The sequence below is a fragment of the Cryptomeria japonica genome, chromosome 11 (assembly GCF_030272615.1).
Source record: "Cryptomeria japonica chromosome 11, Sugi_1.0, whole genome shotgun sequence".
In the NCBI taxonomy this organism is placed as follows: domain Eukaryota; kingdom Viridiplantae; phylum Streptophyta; class Pinopsida; order Cupressales; family Cupressaceae; genus Cryptomeria; species Cryptomeria japonica.
The window spans coordinates 308,990,703-309,012,289 of NC_081415.1; the positions used below are offsets into that span (position 1 = coordinate 308,990,703).

General features: G+C 35.9%; 1 protein-coding gene across 1 annotated transcript in view; it reads left to right on the forward strand.

Annotated features, from left to right (window-relative positions):
• LOC131065039 (protein CHLOROPLAST J-LIKE DOMAIN 1, chloroplastic) overlaps positions 1-21,587 on the forward strand; it is a 149,056-nt gene that overhangs the window by 65,315 nt on the left and 62,154 nt on the right. The window contains exons 5-6 of the mRNA XM_057999407.2: positions 737-792; positions 19,363-19,420. Of these exons, the coding sequence (XP_057855390.2) occupies positions 737-792; positions 19,363-19,420 (114 nt within the window). The remainder of the gene's footprint in view (positions 1-736; positions 793-19,362; positions 19,421-21,587) is intronic.

Genomic DNA, 21,587 nt, shown 5'->3' on the forward strand with positions numbered 1-21,587 from the left:
AATACCTAAAACTCAAAAGGACCTACCATCACATCTTAAGCACTCTTCAAGTAGTGCTTAGTCTAGAAAAGATTCTAATAGTTTTTGTCAGCTCTTTGTTTCTTGGTAATTGTACTTTATTTATGCATCCAGCAGATTAAACTTTTAATGTCATGCTGGCTGTAACTCATCTAAAACTTTGCTATCTGTAGGATATTTTTTATGTTGGCTGTGTTCAGGAATACTGGTTTAAGTGTGTTTATTTTGCTTTGATGCTGTTTGAGACCTGCTTTATCTTTTTTGATAGATCTAATTGGTTGATTTCTGGTGTAGAGATTATTTTCTAGTGACTTAAGAGAACTGATTGAAGCGATTTCTTCTTCTGAAGATCTTTGAATATTATACCACTTCAATATAACATATAAATCAATACATGTAGATATATTAATAGATTTTTTTTTAAACATTTAAGCTATCATTTATCTATCCTGCTCTCATTTATCTATTCATTTTTTGGTTTTAGATACTATGAAGGTTGCCATTCCAGGTACATAACATATAATGATATAAGCATGTGAATTTCTGAACCAGTTACATTTTAAGCATGCATTATCTTGATAAAACATGAATAAGTTTTTGCCAATAGTGAATGTTAATCATGGAACTATTTAGAATTTTGAAAACATGTTCAAGTTTCTTTTGCATGCGTAATTGTATTTTCCAAGTGCATAGATTTATATAGTTTTGGTTTCTACAGGTTTCAAAGGATATAAAATATGCTGACAAGCAACCAATTGTACCTTGGGGCCCAAGGTCATCCTTTCTAAACTTTTCTCATTTTGGAAGGGTTGAAAAAGAGTGAAATTAATTCTGACTTTGCATGAAAGATGGAAGAAATGCAAATATTGTTATATAAGATGTGAATAAGAACTAAATGATTGTTGAATGGGTTTATGTACCACAAGCCATACTTTTCAAGCTATTATATTTCTTAGAAGTGGATATTGAAAGAAGTTGGCTTGTTTCTTCGAAGCAGTTAATTAATGTAAGGAGAAATTACCAAGAATTAAAATCAAATAGGCTTCTAGCTTGATTTTCCATTTTCTAATTGCAGTTTTGAAAAATAGCTGTTAAAGTAAACTTGAAGGATTTGGTAACCAATGCATGTCTAATGTTTCCACTAGGAGGAAAAAATATTCACCCATAAATTATTAGTTTGTCAAATATGAAATATTAATCAAAAAATGCTTCTGGAAAATTTGTGATAGTATATTGATGTTTTGGAGTACACTACGTGATCCATCATCACAAGCATTTTCAAACTACAATGGTCTATGGAAGCTTAAAAGGCCAATGAAATATTTACCAAATCTAGTATATTTAATAGTTCGCTAAATGATTGTTGCTGCATCTATCAAGGTTGGTGCATCTATAATGATGTGGTCTTTGGTAAGGCATTTTTTATGAGGAAGTTCTCTTTGTTTCCAACTAGCCATATGAGAGATTATTTTTTTGTGGCTTTACTCTCTTTGTTGTGGAACACTGTTGCAATGAAAAATTAAGTCTTTGTTGCATACTATAATATTATTTTCTGTCAAATTGGACATTCATATATAGTCTAACTCAAATAATCTATTTATTAGAAGGAGCTATCTCTTAAAATAACAATAACAACTCTAGTTGAACTTCTACCCTATCTATGAATTATGACAAGGCAGAAAACTGGTTTCATATTTCAGTATGCTTTTTGGCAAAAGAATTCTTTTCTAGCAACTACAATCAGTCTACTTGTCCTGCATGCATTCCTTATTACCTTTTATCCCACCTTTAATATTTTATATTGATCTGATTTGGATTTTGAATGTGTAGTTTATGTTTTATTTTACATGAATCTTGGGGGTAAGATATTTATAATAAGGAAAATTATGGTAAATGAATCAGTACGAAAAAATATTTACATCCCCTCATAAATAGTCGAGCTACATATGTAATAGAATAAGTGAGAACTCCTAGGGATATGAAGACAATTCATGTGTTTCCAAATTGGACACGTACTTGTAGAAAGATTGATGGCTTCCATTGCAAGTGGCTTTGAATTTAAAACAAAGGAGAGGTTTCATTCCTCTCATTCCTGCCTGCAAGATCCGGAGAATGAAGATTCAGTTTATGTTTGCCTAATCCTTGTTCTTGCTTCTGTTTTTATGTTTCTTTTGGAATGAGAATGAAGGTGTTTAGCTCACTTTGATATAGATTTTTTCCTCAAAAAATAACCTTTGTTGAGAGAAAAACCATTGGTATGTTTTGGCTTTTACTATATCAACTACTCATATGGCTTTAGTGCATCCTTGATTGCGCAATGGGAACTCATGGATCAAGTTGATACTTGGAGATCTACATCAATTTGGTGCTTTTTTAGTCGAATCATCAAATAGCCTGTCTTTTTCTTCAACCAACTTTTAAAGGATGACCTATGTTCCCAAGTTGCCCTAGTACTTATGTGTCGCCTTACTGGTTTCTTAACCCTAGAATTTATAGATTATCGTCAGACATGTCAAGAGAATTTTGTTTCATTCAACTTCCTTTTTAGTTCCCTTAGGGTACTCCACCAAACTGCTACCTAGAACACACTAGGAAATTCTTAGGAATTTGATGTTTCTAGATGACACATTTGTTGGAATCATTTGCCGTTGCGCCAAAAGCTCAAACTATCAATACCCGATACAAGCGCCAGATTTAACCCAACCCACAGGAGGCGGTTAAGCCATGTCATGAGTCCCCAAGGAGGTGCTGACCACCAAGTCAACAATCTCCTCCGCAACACTGATTGAAACTTCAGCATCCACTGAAGGGAGACTTGAACCCGTGACCCAAGGCTTTGATACCAATTGTTGGAATTGTTTGCCATTGCGCCAAAAGCTCGTACTATGTACGCTCGATACAAACACCAGATTTAACTCGACCCATGGAAGGCAATTAAGCCATGTCACGAGTGAGGTGCTGACCACCAAGTCAACAAAATTGTGGCGATTGTCTAAATAAATTTTATTGGCTACTAGTACATCACATTTTATTCTTTATATCATTTTTCTTTACAACTTTGCTTCAATTGATGGCGTTAAATGGGAAATGCCACTTGTCTGTTGTGGATATTGATGTATTCTCATAAAATTTATTTGTTTTCTTCAATACTATTTTCACTCTAAATTATTCCTTGCATATTTACTCACTCCATACTTCAAAGGTTGCATGTTTTCATGGTTCTATAATTTGCCTCCCTAGTTAAGTGCTTAGTTTAAATACCATGGATGTTGTGAATTTTACGGAACCATTATATTGTAAGCATTTTATAAATGGCTGAGAGTTTTGAAAACAAAGATAGGACAGTAATTAAACTTATAGTGTTTTACTATTTTCTTTTTCTTTTTCTCATTCTTGACATTTTCATTATTCTTTTTCATAAATGGGTTTCTATTGCTACTTACTTGCTGGGATCTTAAACTTTGATATAAATTTTACAGTGTAAAGGGTCAAACAACTGGATTTCAACAATTTTGTTCTCTCCAATTCTTTTGAAAAGCTTGGAGGTTTCATATTTTTCGTCATTCTTTGTTAAGTTTCTAGAGAATGCTTTTGATGTTGATAGGGCAATAATGTTTGAATAGATCCCTGGTAATCACCCTATGCATCATTGTCATTGCCATTACCATAGTTTGCATACTTGGACTTGATCGTACCTAGCAGATCAAAAATTTACTTGCACTTTATCATACTTGGCAGATAAAAAATTTCTAACTTGGCAGCTTAAAATATAATTTAAATTCGTTTATAAAACACAAATTTAATTTAAAAATTTAGTTATAAAATACATCAAACGAGTCTAAAGAACATTGGAAGTGTTTTCTATAAGTTTTGAATACAAATAGAGTATAAAATTGCACCATCGCGTGATATAATAGCTAGTTGATAACTACTATCAATTTATAATGATCGTATTTGAAAATCATCACCATGAATTGCATATCTTGGCAAGTTACAAATTACAATATATTACAATTTTCTATTCCTTGTTCTAGTGAAATATTGGGGAGACGGTTTACTCCTTGCACTTGGTTGCAACTTCTCAGTTGGCCTAGAAGGCTATGCCTATGGATCTACCTTGCTAATAGAGGGTGGTGACTCCTCTGCCTCGTTGATTTCATCCAATCCAATCTTGCCTACTTGCTACATCTACATGCTTCATACCTTGCCTCTTGAAATCAACAATTTTGTTTTCTATAAACAAGGAGGGCACCTCATCCTATGTGATCCAATCACTATAGGGATCAGTCTCATCCAAATCAAAAAGCTCTTGTGATTTATCCTCCAACTTTTCTACACAAAGTCAAAAGTTGCATTGCACAAAAATTAGGTCATTGAAGCATTCTTAGTTCATAGTTTAAAAATGTGGATTGGGTACCTTAAAAAGTTGAGTTGGACTCAAGACTTGACATAGATTTGAAAAACCTCGGCAAAACAGAAAACAAACATAATTACACAAAAATAAAAAGAAGTTAATGCATTTAGAGAACACAAAAATCTAGTATGATTATCAATTTGTCATAACTGAAACACTACATATGTGATATGACTCTTAAAGGCCCAAAATTTTGAATTTCAAAGTTTCAAAGTCAGTATCAAAATGGTGATTGATTGTTTCCTCAAAAATAGCTTCATTTTCTTCCAATGCAAACTTTGGTGCCTTTGTTACTCCTCTCCAATTCAGCAACATATTCATCGGTGAGCACGACATCACCATGTTCTTTGATAGTCCAATCAACAAAAGGACTGATGCCATCCAAGCTTATGGCATCATGAGAAGGATACTCCACTTTTTTGGTTCGAAGCCAAAGGTTGTACCAAACAAAGAAAAGGTCATTGAGGTGCTTTTGGGTCAACCTTTGCCTCTTCTTTGTTTGAATGATCTTAATTTAACTGCAATTGTGTTCACAGTCAGAAGCACTATAGGGTTGAGACAAAACACAAATAGCCTTTTAAGGTTCGGTTGCTAACACCATAATTCTTCTACAACAAATCTACAAAATAAACATCTTAAAAAGTATAAGAATTATATAAAAAATTTAGAGCTTGTTCAAACTTTAAAGTTTCTACTTCTAGTTTTTAGCTAAAAATTAAGGATTATTATTATACCTGGTTGTTGTTCTTCCCTCCTTTAAGTTGTTTGAGCTCAATAAAAAAGCCTCTCCTTTGCACCCTTGTAGACCTCCATCTTATCAATATCTTTCTCTCTAATTACATTAGTTTGCACCATCTTATCAATTCATGAAATGCCTTCCATGATCTTCTCATCAGCCTTAAACGTATCAGAGAAGTAGAACTTTAAGTTTAGGCAGTAGGCCAAGATATGTATTGGCTAGAGGAGTTGGTATGATCAATGGTGTACAAAATTATCTCATAATTTTTTTCTTTATTTCCACAGTAGTAATGCATAATATTTCTTTGGCTCTATCCATTGCACAGAGGTATCCATCGAAGTGCCATCCCCATCTACTAAACAAAAAACCTTGGTCCCTCGTGACTTACTATAAATAGTAAGTATGCGCAACATAACCAAGTGACTTACTTAAAATAGTAAGTGTGAATAAAGTGGTCTGATAATGCTCCGGAAGGCCCACTGCAAAACCCTTGGGAATACTGAATTAAGCACAAGATGGTTGACTGAAGAGCCATAGAACACGCTTAGAAGGGTTCCCTAACCACCATGTTAATTCACGGGGACCAAGTGATGGACTAACCTCTGAAACTGATAACCGCCTAGGAAAAGGGAACATTACATTATGCTTACTAACATTGAGATTATCAGCAATGACAATCATGTCAAGTTTAGATCAATTGAGTTTTTAATCCATTCAAGTGGTTTAGTTGCATAAAAAGAACAAAATTTTTAATTTTTGCTTGAGATTTATTATTTCTATTGGCATTAGGCTTATTAGCACCATTTTTGTTTACAAATTTAGTCTTAATAACATTTTTCCGTCTTGAATATCTTTAAATTTTTATAAGCATTTTGAATCAGTATGACCATGCTTTCCACAATAATTGCATTCAAATTTTCTTTGACGATTATGTGAGAAGTTATAGATTGATGATAATTATACATATTTTGACCTTTTGGCTGCTAATTAGAAACAAAAGCATTATCTTCACCTTTAAGACTGCTATATTGAATGAGTTTTTCTTTTGCTTGCAGTAGCAAATTTAAAAAAAAACAAAACACAAATGATAATTCCTTTAAAATCATGAAATTTCCAGAGTCCATGATGATTAGCTTGTATTTTTCTTGATTTTACTGTATAGGTTTTATAAGGCCCTTAAAAATTAATGTTTCAGATCAAACTCCATGATCATCATCAGGGCTTGAGAGCAAGAGAAGAGTGGAGTGAGGATTTTAGCAGACCTGGATGACTAAATACTAATAGAGAATTCCTTTGTTAAAGAAGGAAGAGCAAGTTGCAAATGCACATTAGTAATAACGTGTTAAAATGGCTTTGGAAGACTTTATTTAAGAATAATATGAATCAATCTATGATGTCCAAATTTAATTCCTAAACACACTAATCAATAATAAATACAATTAAAATAATAAGAAATTTTTCCATAGCTTTAGAATTATTACACTTTAAATCTTTTAGTTGATTTTGAATCTGATTATCTGAGATGTATTAGCATTATGATACACATTTTAAAATTTTTCCTGAGCTTAAAATGCTGTGGTACAAGAATTAATATTAACATGCAATTCAAGTGACATGGAAATACCTATAAGGCGAAAAGATTCTTCATTTAAAGTGCCCATTTTTAATGTTCCTTTGAAACATCTGATCTAGGAATAGATGTTTTATTTGTGACCATACTCGAGAGATATTTAAATATAAAAAATATGTTGGTTTTTTGTGTAACTAGGATAGGAAAATAAATAGGATTCGGATTGCCTTAAGGCATCATCCGAATCCTTATAGGGCAGGGCCCTATCTATTGTATTTATATGTAATGTGTAAAACCATTAAGGGCTGGACCTAACATGTAAAGGGGTGCATCTCTAGGTCCAACGTGTGGACCTATCTCCAGCACACACATTTTGTGGCATATAGTCTTATGTATTGATCATTTATGATGGGCTGGGCCCAAATGATTGTATTATTAAAAGGACGCATCCCTTCTCCAAACGTGTGGTCCTATATCTTATTTTAGCACATCTCTATGTAGCGTGGGCTCTTGTAACGTGGAAACTATATTGTTTAGGTCCCATGCTTATGGTGGCGTGTGGAACTAATATTATAGTGTTGGCCCCAAGGATGGATTGGGCCGACCCAAGATAGGGCTCACCTCTTGTATATATGCACAAGCATATCACTAGTCGAAAATGCAATCAAGCAATCCAAATATTAGACAATCAATGTGAAGACCCTGTGCTCTGCAATAAAAGGTCAATGCGAATTCTGATCAAGGAATCAGCAAATTACTTCTGCCATCAGCATTTGCCATACATGCGATCTTGGACAGTGAATACATTGAAGAGGATAGCGAGTTCCTCTTGAAGGTCTACAAACATCATTAGGTCTGCAATCTTCAGTGAAGAACTACGAAGAGCTGGAAGCTGTATGCTGATGATATTCTTATATAAGAAAGAGATAAGTCTGCTATCTTCTGCTGTTACATTGTGCCCTAGCTGGGTTACGACTGTAACTCTAACTCTGCCCTAGGTTGACAGTTATATCAGATAAGTAATCTGATCTTTATTGCCATTGTATTCTACAATTAATAAAAGGATCTAGATCTGATTTGTTGCTGGGTTTTTCCTCCAAGAGGGAGGTTTTCTCAGGGTATGTGTTGTGTCTTGTCTCTTTTGTGTTCTTGCATTCACATTGTTCTCTGCAATCTGATCACTAAAGTTAACAAAATATACAACACATGAGACCTCCCTGTATGATAATTAGCTGAATTAAGCTCAACCTTTGGAATTAATATAGCTATCTATACGAGTGAGGAAAATGGGTGGAATAAAACATATATTTGATAAAGAAAGAAGATGAAAACTAAAAATGGGTTTAAGAAAACCAAATATAAAAAATAGGTTTTGATATATTTTTAGGTCAAATTCAAAGATGATGAAAATATACAAGTTGCAGATCTCTTCTTTTATTTTCAACAAAAAAACAAGTGACCTCAATCTGATATTGGATGAAAAAGATGTACCCAATTTCATGAAAGAGGTATAAGTTAGAATTTTGTGATGTATTTGAGAGAAAAAGAATGCAAAAGAATAAAAAATTCTTAACAATGAGCTGCATAAAGAAGTTAGTGCAAAATCAAATCTGCATTTATGAGCTGTATTAAATCCACTCGCCAAAAATATTTGATCATAGGCCACATACACACTTAGTTTCAAGTGCAAAATCAAATCCGCATTATGAGCTGTATTAAATCCACTTGCCAAAAATATTTGATTGTAGGCCACATACACACTTAGTTTCAAAGTTTAGTAGCATGCCTTTGATAGTATGTTACTAAAATATTAATCTAAGTTCAACTATTAAATGTTGAGACCTAAGCATCACAAAATAAATCAATAAAATAAAAGATACATAACACAACAAATTTGAGGCAAGATTTGTGAACTGGGGAAACCATTTGATTAAAGAAAACCCCACATGTATTAATGGAGATGGCATTTGAAATCTTACAATGCTTACAATCTGTCCACTACAAAAATATGAAAAATATGACAGTTTCAAAATGATATGATAACTAAATACCAGACATAAAGAAAGAGAATGAGAACTTATATTTTATAGACGTGAAAGAGGAGTTATGCACTTTAAATTTTAATATTTTCCGTGTTGCATTAGCATGTGCTATGTCCTATTTGTTGACGATTGTAGCGGCGGGAGTCTCCTTGGCTGACTACATCCAAATATGCAATTAGCCATTGGCTTTGCATATTTGTTTAAGCCGACCCTAAATAGGGCTTCATTATATAAAATATATTATTTTATTAAGTGGCCGACTTTGCAAAAGTCCACCACCCTTGTGTAAAGTCGCCTTGTTTCAAAGGAGGTCGACCCTTGGTGAAAGGGTGTCTTCGATTGGATATAATTAAGGATCGAATCTCTTCCCATAAGCATCAAATGACATCAAGCACATATCGCATAACTTCAACAACAGTTCGCATACCTAGAGCAGATCGCGGACTCTCAAGATCAGATCGAGTTATCTATCTTGCTTCAAGGAGTGAAGCGATTCATATTGGTCCTTGTATTTGACCATTGTAAAAGCATCTTGCTGTTCTTATTTGATAATTATAATAGAGATACTTGTTGCTGGGTTTTTCTCCCTCATGTTGGAGGGTTTTCCCAGGGTACATGTTGTGCAAATTTGATTAAATTGTCTTGCATTTGCTTACCCTAAAATCTGATCATAAAATAACATGGTATCAGTGTGGGTTTAAGAAGATCTTGATCAGATTTCTCTAAAGCAGCGAAGTTCTCTACTCTTCTCATCCTAAGGAGTAATTCTTAGCAATCGAAAATGGTGAACGGACTCAAAGTTGAGGATAGGCCTGAAGGTGCATCAAACTTCACTTCGTGGAAATATAGAGTCCTTATTGCACTAGAAGAAAATGATCTTCGTGAGTCCGTAGAAAAGGATGAAATATCTGAACTTGCCGATGAAGTTGAGAAACTTCAAATAAAGAAGAATGGCATAAAAGCCAAGAAGATCTTGATTGATTCGGTGAAGGATCATTTAGTGCCACTTATTTCCAAGATGACAACTGCTAGAGATATGTTCAAAACCTTGGAAGGACTTTATGAGATCAACAACACTAGTAGAGCCCTTGCTCTAAGGCAACAACTTCATCAAATCAAAATGGCAAAAGGAGAAACAGTCATATCATTCTTCATGAAGATTACTGAGCTGAGGGATCAATTATGCGCCATTGGAGATCAAGTTGTAGATAAAGATCTCGTCATGTTGGCATTGAATGGTCTCCCTCAATCTTGGGAACCATTTATTCAAAGTATTAGTGGGAGATTGAAATTGCCCAAGTTTGATCGTCTTCGTGCAGATTGTATCCAAGAAGAATCTAGGTTGGCTGCAAGAGGAAATGGCCGAAGCTCTCACAATGAAGACAATCATGTTCTAGCCACTCAAACTACAAAGAAGAAAGGAAGAGATGGGAGAAAAGGCAACTTCAAAAGAAACAAAGATAGAAGATCAAATTCTGTACTGGATTCTAAGAAGAAGAAAGACCTCTCCCACATCCAGTGTTTCAGATGTGACAAGTATGCCCACTATGCAAGAGATTGTTTGACAAGGCCAAAGCAACATGCTTCTATGGCGGATGTTGGTGAAGTATCTCCTCAAAAGGAATCTAGAAACAACAGAGAAGGGTTTCTATTCATCTCTGCTCTATCAAGCAATGTTCCAACCGACAACAACACTTGGTTGATTGATAGTGGCGCTTCTCGACACATCACGGGTTATAGGGAACATCTTTCAGATTTTGTGGAAAGGAAGACCAATCTTCAAGTGATAATTGGAGATGATGCATGCTACTTCGTGGAAGGTTCCTGGAGCCATCTCTCTCAACTTAGAATCTGGCATCCCCCTCCATCTAAGTGATGTCTTGTTCGTGCCAGGAATCAAGAGGAACCTTGTATCCATTTCAGCCTTGGAAGACAAAGGTTATCAAGTTACATTTTCAGAAGGGAAAGTTCTTGTTTGGCCAAAGAACTCTAGCATCAAGACAACGCATGTGATTGGCAACCGGCATGAGAGTCTGTACAAGCTGTCCATCCGTCCAGTTCAAGCACTTCTACATAACTCTTCTAGTTCCAACGAGCTATGGCATAGAAGACTTGCTCATTCGCATTACAGGGCCCTTCCATCATTGGAGAAAATGGTTAAAGGCATACCTAAGCTCAACCATGAGCATGATGGCACTTGTAAAGGTTGTGCCATGGGTAAAAATACTAAGAGTCCATTTCATAGTAGTGAAAGTAGGTCAAAAGAAATATTAGATCTTGTACATTCTGATTTATGGGTCTAATGTCAATGGCATCCCTAAGTGGATTTTTGAATTATGTAATTTTCATAGATGATTACTTTAGGAAGACTTGGATTTACTTTTTGAGGTCTAAAGAGTTTGAAGAAGTCCTAGATAGATTTAAAGAGTTTAAGGCCCAAGTAGAAAACTTGTCTGAAAAAAGGATCAAAGTCTTAAGGTCTGATAATGGAGGTGAATACATTTCCGCAAGCTTTCATAATTTCTGCATGAGGCAGGAATTAAGAGGGAGTTTTGTGTTCCTTACAACCCACAGCAAAATGGGGTAGCAGAGAGAAAGAACAGGTACATAGTTGAAGCAGCTAAAGCCATGATTCATGACCAAGACCTACAAACCTTTCTTTGGGCAGAAGCTTCCAGAACAACAACATATGTTCAAAATAGGTGTTCCCATTGGATATTGCAGAATATAACTCCAGAAGAAGCCTTTACAAGGGTCAAACTTGAAGTCAGTCATTTGAGAATCTTTGGTTGTCCAGTGTATGTTCATGTACCTAAAGATAAAAGAACTAAGTTAGAACCTTCTGGCAAGAGGAATATTTGTGGGCTATAGTGAAACTTCAAAAGCCTACAGGATTGACATTCCAGGTCAGAAACAGGTAGAGGTTAGCAGAGATGTTACATTTGAAGATGTTGCATTCAAAAGATCTAAAGGTTCATGCATGGAGATAGATAATGATGATCAGGAGACTCCTCAAGATATGGACGTTGATCATACTCTTGCGATTCAGAGGGAGCCTACTGAACCAGTAGAGCTTATTGATCCAATTGAGCCCTTGGAACCTACTGATGGTCTAAGAGACATTGTCATAAGTCGAAAGAGACCTCGTTGGGCTAGGAAAACTATACAGGAGGCAGAAAAGTTTGCAGCTCCTAGAGGCACATTTAGAGAAAGCAAAAGACCTCATAAGTTTTCAAGCTATGTTGCATCAATGAGTGATATCATTGAATCTGAACCTTCCGGTGTTGAGGAAGCTTCAAGTCAACATGTATGGAGAGATGCTATGGATAAAGAATATCAATCTATTATCAAGAATGATGTCTGGGACATTGTTCCGAGACTTGAAGGAAAATCAGTTGTGTCTTCCAAATGGCTTTTCAAGATCAAGCATGCAGCTGAAGGAAGTATTGAAAAGTACAAAGCAAGATTTGTGGCTAGAGGATTCTCTCAGAAAGAGGGAATAGATTATGAGGAGACATTTGCTTCGGTTGCTCGCTATACATCCATCAGAACTATCATTGCCCTTGCAACAACAAAGGGATGGAAGCTACATCAGATGGACGTGAAGACAACATTCCTTAATGGTGTGATCGAAGAGGAAGTTTACATTGAGCAACCTGATGGTTTTGTGATTCATGGGAAGGAGTCTCATGTTTGTAGACTAAAGAAGGCTTTGTATTGCTTTAAGCAGGCTCCTCGTGCTTGGTATGAGAGGATTGATCGATACTTGATGGGCTTGGGGTTCTTCAAGAATGATGCAGATCCAAATCTCTACTTAAAGGTAATTGATGGCGAGGCTCTTATATTGGTTCTTTATGTTGATGATTTATTTATTACTGGAGAAGGTCATCTCATTGACAAATGTAAGGAGTTAGCTTCTGAGTTTGAAATGAAGGACCTAGGTCTTATGCATCACTTTCTAGGATTGGAGGTATGGCAAAGACCCAACGAGATTATTCTAAGTCAAGGGAAATATACCATAGATATCTTGAAGAGATTTGGAATGATGGACTGCAAGTCCATGTCTACACCTATGGAGACAAATTTGAAGAATTTGAGTGAGTTTGCGGCTAGTTCAGATTTGGTAAATCCTACCGTGTACAGACAATTGATTGGTTCATTGATGTATCTAGTCAATACTGGACCCGACATTTGCTATGCAGTGAATTCTCTCAGTCAGTTTATGTGTGAACCGGGACATATTCATCTAGTTGCAACAAAACATATATTGAGGTACTTGCGTGGCATTGTAGGATATGGGTTGAGATATACTTCCAGTGCAGATTTGAATCTACAAGGTTACAGTGATTCTGATTGGGCCGGTAGTGTAATTGACAGAAAGAGAACATTTGGTTGTTGCTTTAGTTTGGGGTCTGCTATGATTTCTTGGTGTAGCAGGAAGCAGTCTTCAGTGGCATTGAGCACCATAGAGGTAGAGTATATTGCAGCATGTGCAGCTGCTCGAGAAGCAGTGTCGCTTCGGAAGCTCCTTGCAGGATTGTTTGGACAATCGATAGAGCCTACTGTCATTCACTATGACAATCAAAGTTGTGTGAAGCTTTCTGTCAATCTTGTGTTTCATGACAAAACGAAACATGTGGAGATCAAATACCACTACATTGGAGATATGTTTCTAAGGAAAGCCATTCAGGTAAGGTGCATTAGCACGGACAATCAGACAACTGATATTCTCACCAAGCCACATGCCAAAGTGAAGTTTGTGCATTTTCAAGATAAACTTGGAATTGTAGAGAATGAAACCCTTGCTGAGAGGGAGTCTCAGCATCAATGATTTCTTGAGATGTACTTTAATGCATTCTTCTCTGTGAGAGAGAAGTTTGAGGTGAAAGCCCTTGTTCCACCCTCTGGGAGTAGCCATGGTGGATGTCATGTTGAGAGACTTCATGACAACATCACTTGTGTTTGTTCACCCTTTGGGAGTAGCCATGGTGAATGTCATGATGAGATGACGACATCACGTTGAGTGACTCCGTGATGGGCACTTGTGTACATATTTATTTTCATACATGGGAGTAGCCATGATGAATGTCATCACATTGAGTGCCTCAACTTACTGACATGAATCTCCAGGAAGAGCAGAATCGGTGAGACACTTGAGATGTCTTGGCAACGGGCAGTTTAGCTCTAAAGGATCAAAGTGATCGGATCGACGAGACTTGTACTCGCTCTTGCCGATGGGGACTTTCGGTGTGACCTGGATTGTCGGTGTGAGTTTTCTAACTCACATTGGTGCTAGAAGTCTGGCCGATAAGTTCTATCAGGGAGACTCTTGCTGATCTGGGGAGTCGGTGTGACATTGGTGTTCGGTAAGACCTGAGAATGTTGGCTCGACAGTTGAAGTCCTGCCGATGGATCTGTTCTTGTTGAACATCGATGTGACTCTTGCCGATGAGTTCGTTTGGAGTACTATTGACTTGTTGGTCATCGGGGTGACTTGTGACTTCGATGAGACATTTGTCGATGAACTGGAAGGTGGACCGTGGTTGAACGGGCACTGACTTGGTTGGACTGTTGATGTGTATGATAGATGTTGGAGGACTGTGCTGAGTTGGTAGTGACTGTTCATGACAGGGTGATGAATAGGGGTGATCGGTAGACTGTAAGGACGTGGAATACGGTTTGTCCGTGATGAACTCTGTTCTACCCTCTGGGAGTAGCCATGGTGGATGTCATTCCATGACACAGATATCAGGAAGGATTCCTCCCTAGCTAAGAGGGAGTGTTGACGATTGTAGTGGCGGGAGTCTCCTTGGCCAACTACATCCAAATATGCAATTAGCCACTGGCTTTGCATATTTGTTTAAGCCGACCCTAAATAGCGCTTCATTATATAAAATATATTTATTTTATTAAGTGGCCGACTTTGCAAAAGTTCGCCACCCTTGTGTAAAGTCGCCTTGTTTCAAAGGAGTAACCCTTGGTGAAAGGGTGTCTTCGATTGGATATAAATAAGTATAGGAATTCTTCCCATAAGCATCTAATGACATCAAGCACAAATTGCATAACTTCAACAACAGTTCCCATACCTAGAGCAGATCGTGGACTCTCAAGAGCAGATCGAGTTATCTATCTTGTTTCAAGGAGTGAAGCGATTCATATTGGTCCTTGTATTTGACCACTGTAAAAGCATCTTGCTGTTCCTATTTGATAATTCTAATAGAGATACTTGTTGCTGGGTTTTTCTCCCTCATGTTGGAGGGTTTTCCTAGGGTACATGCTCTGCAAATTTGATTAAATTGTCTTACATCTGCTTACCCTAAAATCTGATCATAAAATAACACTATTCCACTTGACAAAAGGCACTCACACCCATTTTATTATTCCCTCTAAGACAAACAGTGACAACTAAGAAAGGAGTTCCTCTCCAATATTCCTTGCAAGGAATAGGGCGACATCTAAGAAAAGAGTTTTTTTTTTCTCTTTTGGTAAAAAGGAGAAAAAATTATTAATGAGAAACTACAACGAATTATAATATAAAGATTTCTAGATAGCAATAGCTATCAAAACAACAAAATGAAGGAAAACTTAAGGAGGTTTTCCATTATTCCAGTATTCCCAAGAAATAGAAAAATATGTGACCAAAATAAAATCACATTCCCTGAGGTTTGCAAGCAGGAAGAGTTACACCCAATTATTAATAAGCTAAAGAAGTTGCCTAGATTTATCTGAACGTAGACCCCCTATCATTTACATTCCAATTGTGGTTGACATCAGATGCACATTTAGCCAAGCAATCCACAACAACATTCCATTCCCTAGGAATATGGAGAATGAAAGTGCAATCAAAATGCAGAGAAAAATGGAGAATCTTTTCAACAATTGATGCCAACCTCTAAGAAGACTCGTGCAACTAACCTTATTCAAAAAGAGAAACCAGAATCATAGAATCAATTTCATAAATAACATTCTTCCAACCTAGCTCATAAGATTTTTGAAGCGCCACAAGAATTGCATGGGCCTCCTTTTGATTATTAGTGCAACACCCCATAGAAACATTGAAGAAAAAGTGAGCTGAACCATCACTATCTCAACCAATCCAACCAATCCCAACAGCAAATGGATTGCCTTGTGAGGATCCATAATGTAATAATTTTGTAGAAACCAAGAGGGGGAGGAGACCACTCACCAATCCTGTTCACCTCTATGGAAACCTTCAACATAGAGCTATACCAATTTTGAGAAGCAGATGAGGGGGAAAGCTCTAGAAGACTTGAAAGACAAGAACCAGAAAAGAGAATAAATTCTTCAAAGGAGCATTTGGCCATGATAATGACCTTCACCAAATTTCTAATTTTTTGCAAGATGTGTAAAATGAAACTGTTGTGCTTTTGAAAAAACTAATGGTTTTGTTCTAACTAGATCTGTCAAAGAATAAAAATACGGCCAAGATTCCGAATTAGTGACCAGAAAAGAAGCTATGCATGAGGACAACCCGTGCTAGCCCAAAACTTTGTGGCATGAATTATAGGTTGATTTTACCTCTTCCACCATTGCCACCAAAGGTCCAAGGAGAACGGACATTAAATGAAAAGGTGAGCAATACATTCTTCACTAATGCCACACAAAACATGGTCAGAAAGACCTTGAAATCCTCTCTTTCTGATATTATTCTAATTTCTATGCAAGGCATTTGTTCTGACACAATAATTGGGTAAAGAGATTACACATGGGCTAGCTGAATTTATTTCAAATCTTTTTCCACTACAGAAAGTCTTTACTCACACGTTTCTTATGCTCGAAAAGCTGATAACCAAGAGCAATTGATTAGGCTCCTTTAGAATCACGACCTTACTCAAAAACGTCCATCCCCGCTGGGGAAAAATAAGGCCGATCAACACAAATGGAAGAAAGAGTAGCCCGGGATTTAGGTGTTCCTCCTCCAAGCCAACTGTTGGGGTCCTTCCAATGATATATCTAGGCAAATCCATTCCTAAAAATAAGAATATATCCAAAACCAGAGAACACATTGTGAGGATCATTTATTTTTCTACACTCCTTTCCATGTTCTTGTCAGCACTCAAGAGCTCTTGCAACCTATTAGCTTCTTAGACACTGGAGTCCAACAAGTCTTCCCAATTTGTGTGCCACAGACACCCATGGCCAACCACAAGTTAAGCCACAACATGACACTGTAGCATGCAATTTGAGAGTTGATTGAAAGTTGCCCTTCTTTGGCATCTTACCTTTCCAATCTGTGGAGAAGATCATTGAATGATAACTTTTGCTTTAGCATCTCTAGGGTACTCTGTTGCCAATCGGTGGACTGCCCATATACTAATCCCTGGTGTTTGGATGGTTTATATACAGTTACACAGTCTCCTAGACCATGTTATGGTTTAATAGTCTTCCCAGATCCGTGTACAGAGAAAAAATGAAGAATGTAAAACAGGTCTGATTTTTCAGGCTCTCAAATGGTAGCTGTATTAACAAAAATTAAATTTACAATTCAGATTCATGGTTTATAAACACAATACTGTAATAAAATAGCAAACCATGCACTAGTCTGATTATGAAATATTATACATGCATTACCTATAATTTTACTGCAGAAATTTATTTTTCTTTGACAATTTATAGCAGCATAGGATAAGTTATTAGAATATTTTTCAGATCAGTCCAGCATACTTAAATACAGTGAACACCTCCCGAGGACTCTCTCCTCAGAAACTTTGTAACAGTATAATAAAAATTGTTATAATATTTTTTCAATCCATCCAGCATGCTTCAGTAGAGTGTGTGCATCATGAGGAATCTCTTTGAATGTAACAAGTTGGTTGTACAAATAAACTGGACTGTACTAACATGAATCCGCATCCATGTTCCAGCAAGAACGTACATGCAGATTCTAAATGTGATATTTTCTCTCCTAGAGTGAGCTTCTCAACTCACACAAAAACAGCTCTTAATTAGTGTGCATTGATGCAAAAATATGTGCAACCTTATTTTAACTTAAAATTATCTAGGAAAATGTAAAACTAGGCATACAAAATATAGCAATGTTGTCCCTAAAGTTAAGAACTTATCTAATGCTGGAGGGCAATGCTGAGGAACAAACACATTTGCCTCAAAGTTCATGTCTCTGACTCCGCTTGACACTCCATACAAATGGTTTGTACAAACAACATCGCAACAATTAATGCTTCCTCTCAGACCATAGCTATAATGTCTTGACATTTTGAGTTGGATCACTTCGTCACCAATTAGCCAAAAGTTACAGGTTGCTGAATTCTAAGTTTAGTTTCAGTGTGAGATGGAACTTCACAATCATCAAATTAAGTGTTCTTCTATGTGATCGCAATGATAGCTATTACAAGCAATGAAGGGAAGCCCAAAAAAGCTACTAACATGCAAAACCATCAGGTATTGAAGCAATTTGTACATAGGTCATAACTTGCACAATAGAAGTGCATGAAGAATAGACAACTGGAGGAAAGGAATGACATAGATGGAGAGATTACTTCTCAAAAATACAGCACATGGAATAAGAACTAGAGAAGCTCTGTTATCCATTTATGAGCATATGTATAAGCTAATTACATTGCAATGCCAATGTGCAAACACACTGTCCATCATTAGACAATAATAATAACACAGACTTGTGAAGTTCTCTTCCTATTAGAGATTAAGCTGTTTCCTTGTGTTGATTCTTTGTAGAGTATATGATCCAAACTCCAACACTGGCCACACTTTGTCATTAACATAGTATTGAAAACATATATTGTTGGATTTTATTTCTGTTATCTTTAACCATTACTATGATGATACATACCTTGCTAGAATTTCTGAAAAATGGACAGTTCGTACTATTTTGTTATGTTTATTTTTCTTGTTCTGTTTTTTTCTTTTTAATTCTTTTGTTTTCTTTGCACTTTCAGTTGTAACTTGTCATTATGTTGTTGAAACCATATTTAATTTTATTAAACTTTTTGATCTTTCAATATCCATTCATTCTTTCACATCTGCTCTCTTGTAAAACCAGTTCTAATTGTGATGCAGGAGAGTGTAAAGCTTGCAATTGAGCTTTCTTAGCTGATTCAACCTCAATTTATAATATATATAGATGTAATACATATGCACGCATATTAGATCCTTTTCTTATATTCACTTGATATTTGACTTATTCAATTGATACTGCCAATAAGTAAATAAGGTATTATATCCATCATGAGGGCTTGTGCGCATAACAGAATTTCTTCTATAATTGATTGAATGTCTACTCAGTAGTTAAACAATTAGAACTGGAATTAATGTTATATTTAAAGTAAAATTGAAATTTTCTTAATGGTATAGGAAACTTTCTTACCTAGTTCTCCATTACATGGTTTATATGCATTTTTCTCCTAAAACTCTTAAATATTATGGCTACTGGAAGTTTAGTATGCCATTGCCCATGGTATCAGTTCAAATGTATGTGATGTCAGTACATGAGTAGGCTATGGAACAATGTAGTCTTTAATTTCATTGACCATTATCAGTTGACAATTTTCTTATGGATTTGCTTTCTTGGATTGATATGCAGGTATGCACGCGCTGAGAAAAATGACATACTAATCAACTTCGCAGTATCTTTATTCTTTGTAAGTTGGGAGTTTATCCCAGACTTCTTGGTCTACTAACATTGTATGCATATATCCATGAGCTGTTGCATGTTACTGTTTGGGAAACACAATTGTGAAAAATGTTGAAAAAAATGTTTATTAGCTCAGAGATGCTCTGGGATGCTTTCTTTCTGATATGAAGTATATGATGGGTTGTTGCAATGGCTGTGTTAAATTAAAATAGTTTTAGTGCTTTCCTTCTGATTTGTAGGGTATATATCTTTGGAAGAGTATGAGGTTTTTTAGATTTACATAACAATTTGGCATAAATGGATTTTTTACTCTCTAACATGCCAGCCAAAGACACTTAGGTGTTGCATCTAGATAAAACCAATTTGCATCAAGAATAAAGAGTAACGACGTACAATAGAAGTTATTATGTAGATTAAAAAGAGATAAAATGTTCTTTGGATTGAATTTTTTATGGATGGAGACTAAAGACGATCTGTTCTTAATTGCTTCAGGAAACCACTCATATTTACATAAATTTTTGACTTTATTTATAAATGATTAAAAAGAGTAACAATGTCCAATAGAAGTTATTACATAGATTAAAAAGAGATAAAATGTTCTTTGGATTGAATTTTCACAGATGGAGACTACAGATGATTTGTTCTTAATTGCTTCAGAAGACCACTCATATTTACACAAATTATTGACTTTATTTATGAATGAAACACAATAGTTAATATCCTACTTGCAAACTAATGTCATTATTATGATAAGTCTTACATATTCACTTGATGCGTATATTCAAAGACACGGAATTTGCCTAGGAACATGATTATCTTGTTTGGTCCAAATGGATTGGTATGTTTGCGTGCAATCTACTTTTGGGTGCTCACTATTAACTAGATGATCATGAGCTTAAGGCTGCATTAAGGCGTTCTTGCCCAGATAATTATTGCAGATTTCATATTTTTCAATATCTGAGTGGACAGTTTGTGTTTGCCAGTATGATGACTTTTTCTCCTTGGGTTTGGCCATCAATATATAATATGATAAAAAGTAAAAAATTAAAATAAATTAACAATAAATAAATAAGTCATAATTTTATAAATGATAAATACATAATAAATTATCTAATATATAATTTTATAATATATTTATTTAGTAAACTAATTAATATTATATAAAAAAAATTCTATAGGGAGGAAGATGGTGATATGTGGGACACTTCGGTAGCAAGTGATAGTTTGTAAGCGAAAAAGAGTATGGGAGAGGACAAGGACAATGGCATGAAATTTGAAATTCAAATGGCAATGATATGCATTGGGGGTGCTAGTATCTTCATTAGAATAGATGTGGTCATAGTAAGAATAGGACAAGAGGTGATCTTTGGTATGTTAGAATCCCTAACAAGTTTGAAAGTAGGTATGATTCGCTTTGGCATCATTAGGAATGGAGCCATTTCAGCTACTTCAAGGATCTTGGCCCTCCTAAGCATAGACACTTACTCAATGACATGTGGAACACAGAGTGGAAGGAAGAAGGAGAACAAACCCGGGTTAGGGGAATGTGGTGATTAGCTAGAGTTTGGTTTGGAAAGGTAGAACACTAGAGGCACATCTAGGGGTAATACATTTTTTAGTGGCCAATGAAACATCAAGCATCACAGTGGGAATAAGGAGATGACAGAGGAAATCAATATTGATTTTACTAAAACTAGTGTTGAGACATTGTTAATGAGTTTGGCTTCATGAGCCCTGATTGGGAAATTTTCAAAGCTTAGGTTGGCTAGGGAGTAGCTGGATGAAGATGCATTGGGTGGACGAAATCAAGATTAGGACCTTGCTTGTAGCTATTTTCATGGTCATGTTGTAGAAGCAAAATTTAGGGACAAGGCCCTCAATGGGGGACCTTGGATTGTGCAAGGGGCTAGATTGTTCATATTTTGAAGTGTGTGCCTGTTTTGATGCATTGATGGTGGGAGTCTTCAAGATTGTGAGTTTGGGTTAGCCTCTACAATTTGTCTGTAGAATATTGGGCATTGCTATTTCTTTAGAAGATTGGGGAATTTATGGGTGCATTTCTTCTTGTGGATGAAAATGTAAAAAATGATAATTGTGAGATCTATGCTAAATTTTTTGCCAAGATTGACATTAATAAGTTGCTTCTACCACACATACATTTGAAGCCATGTACT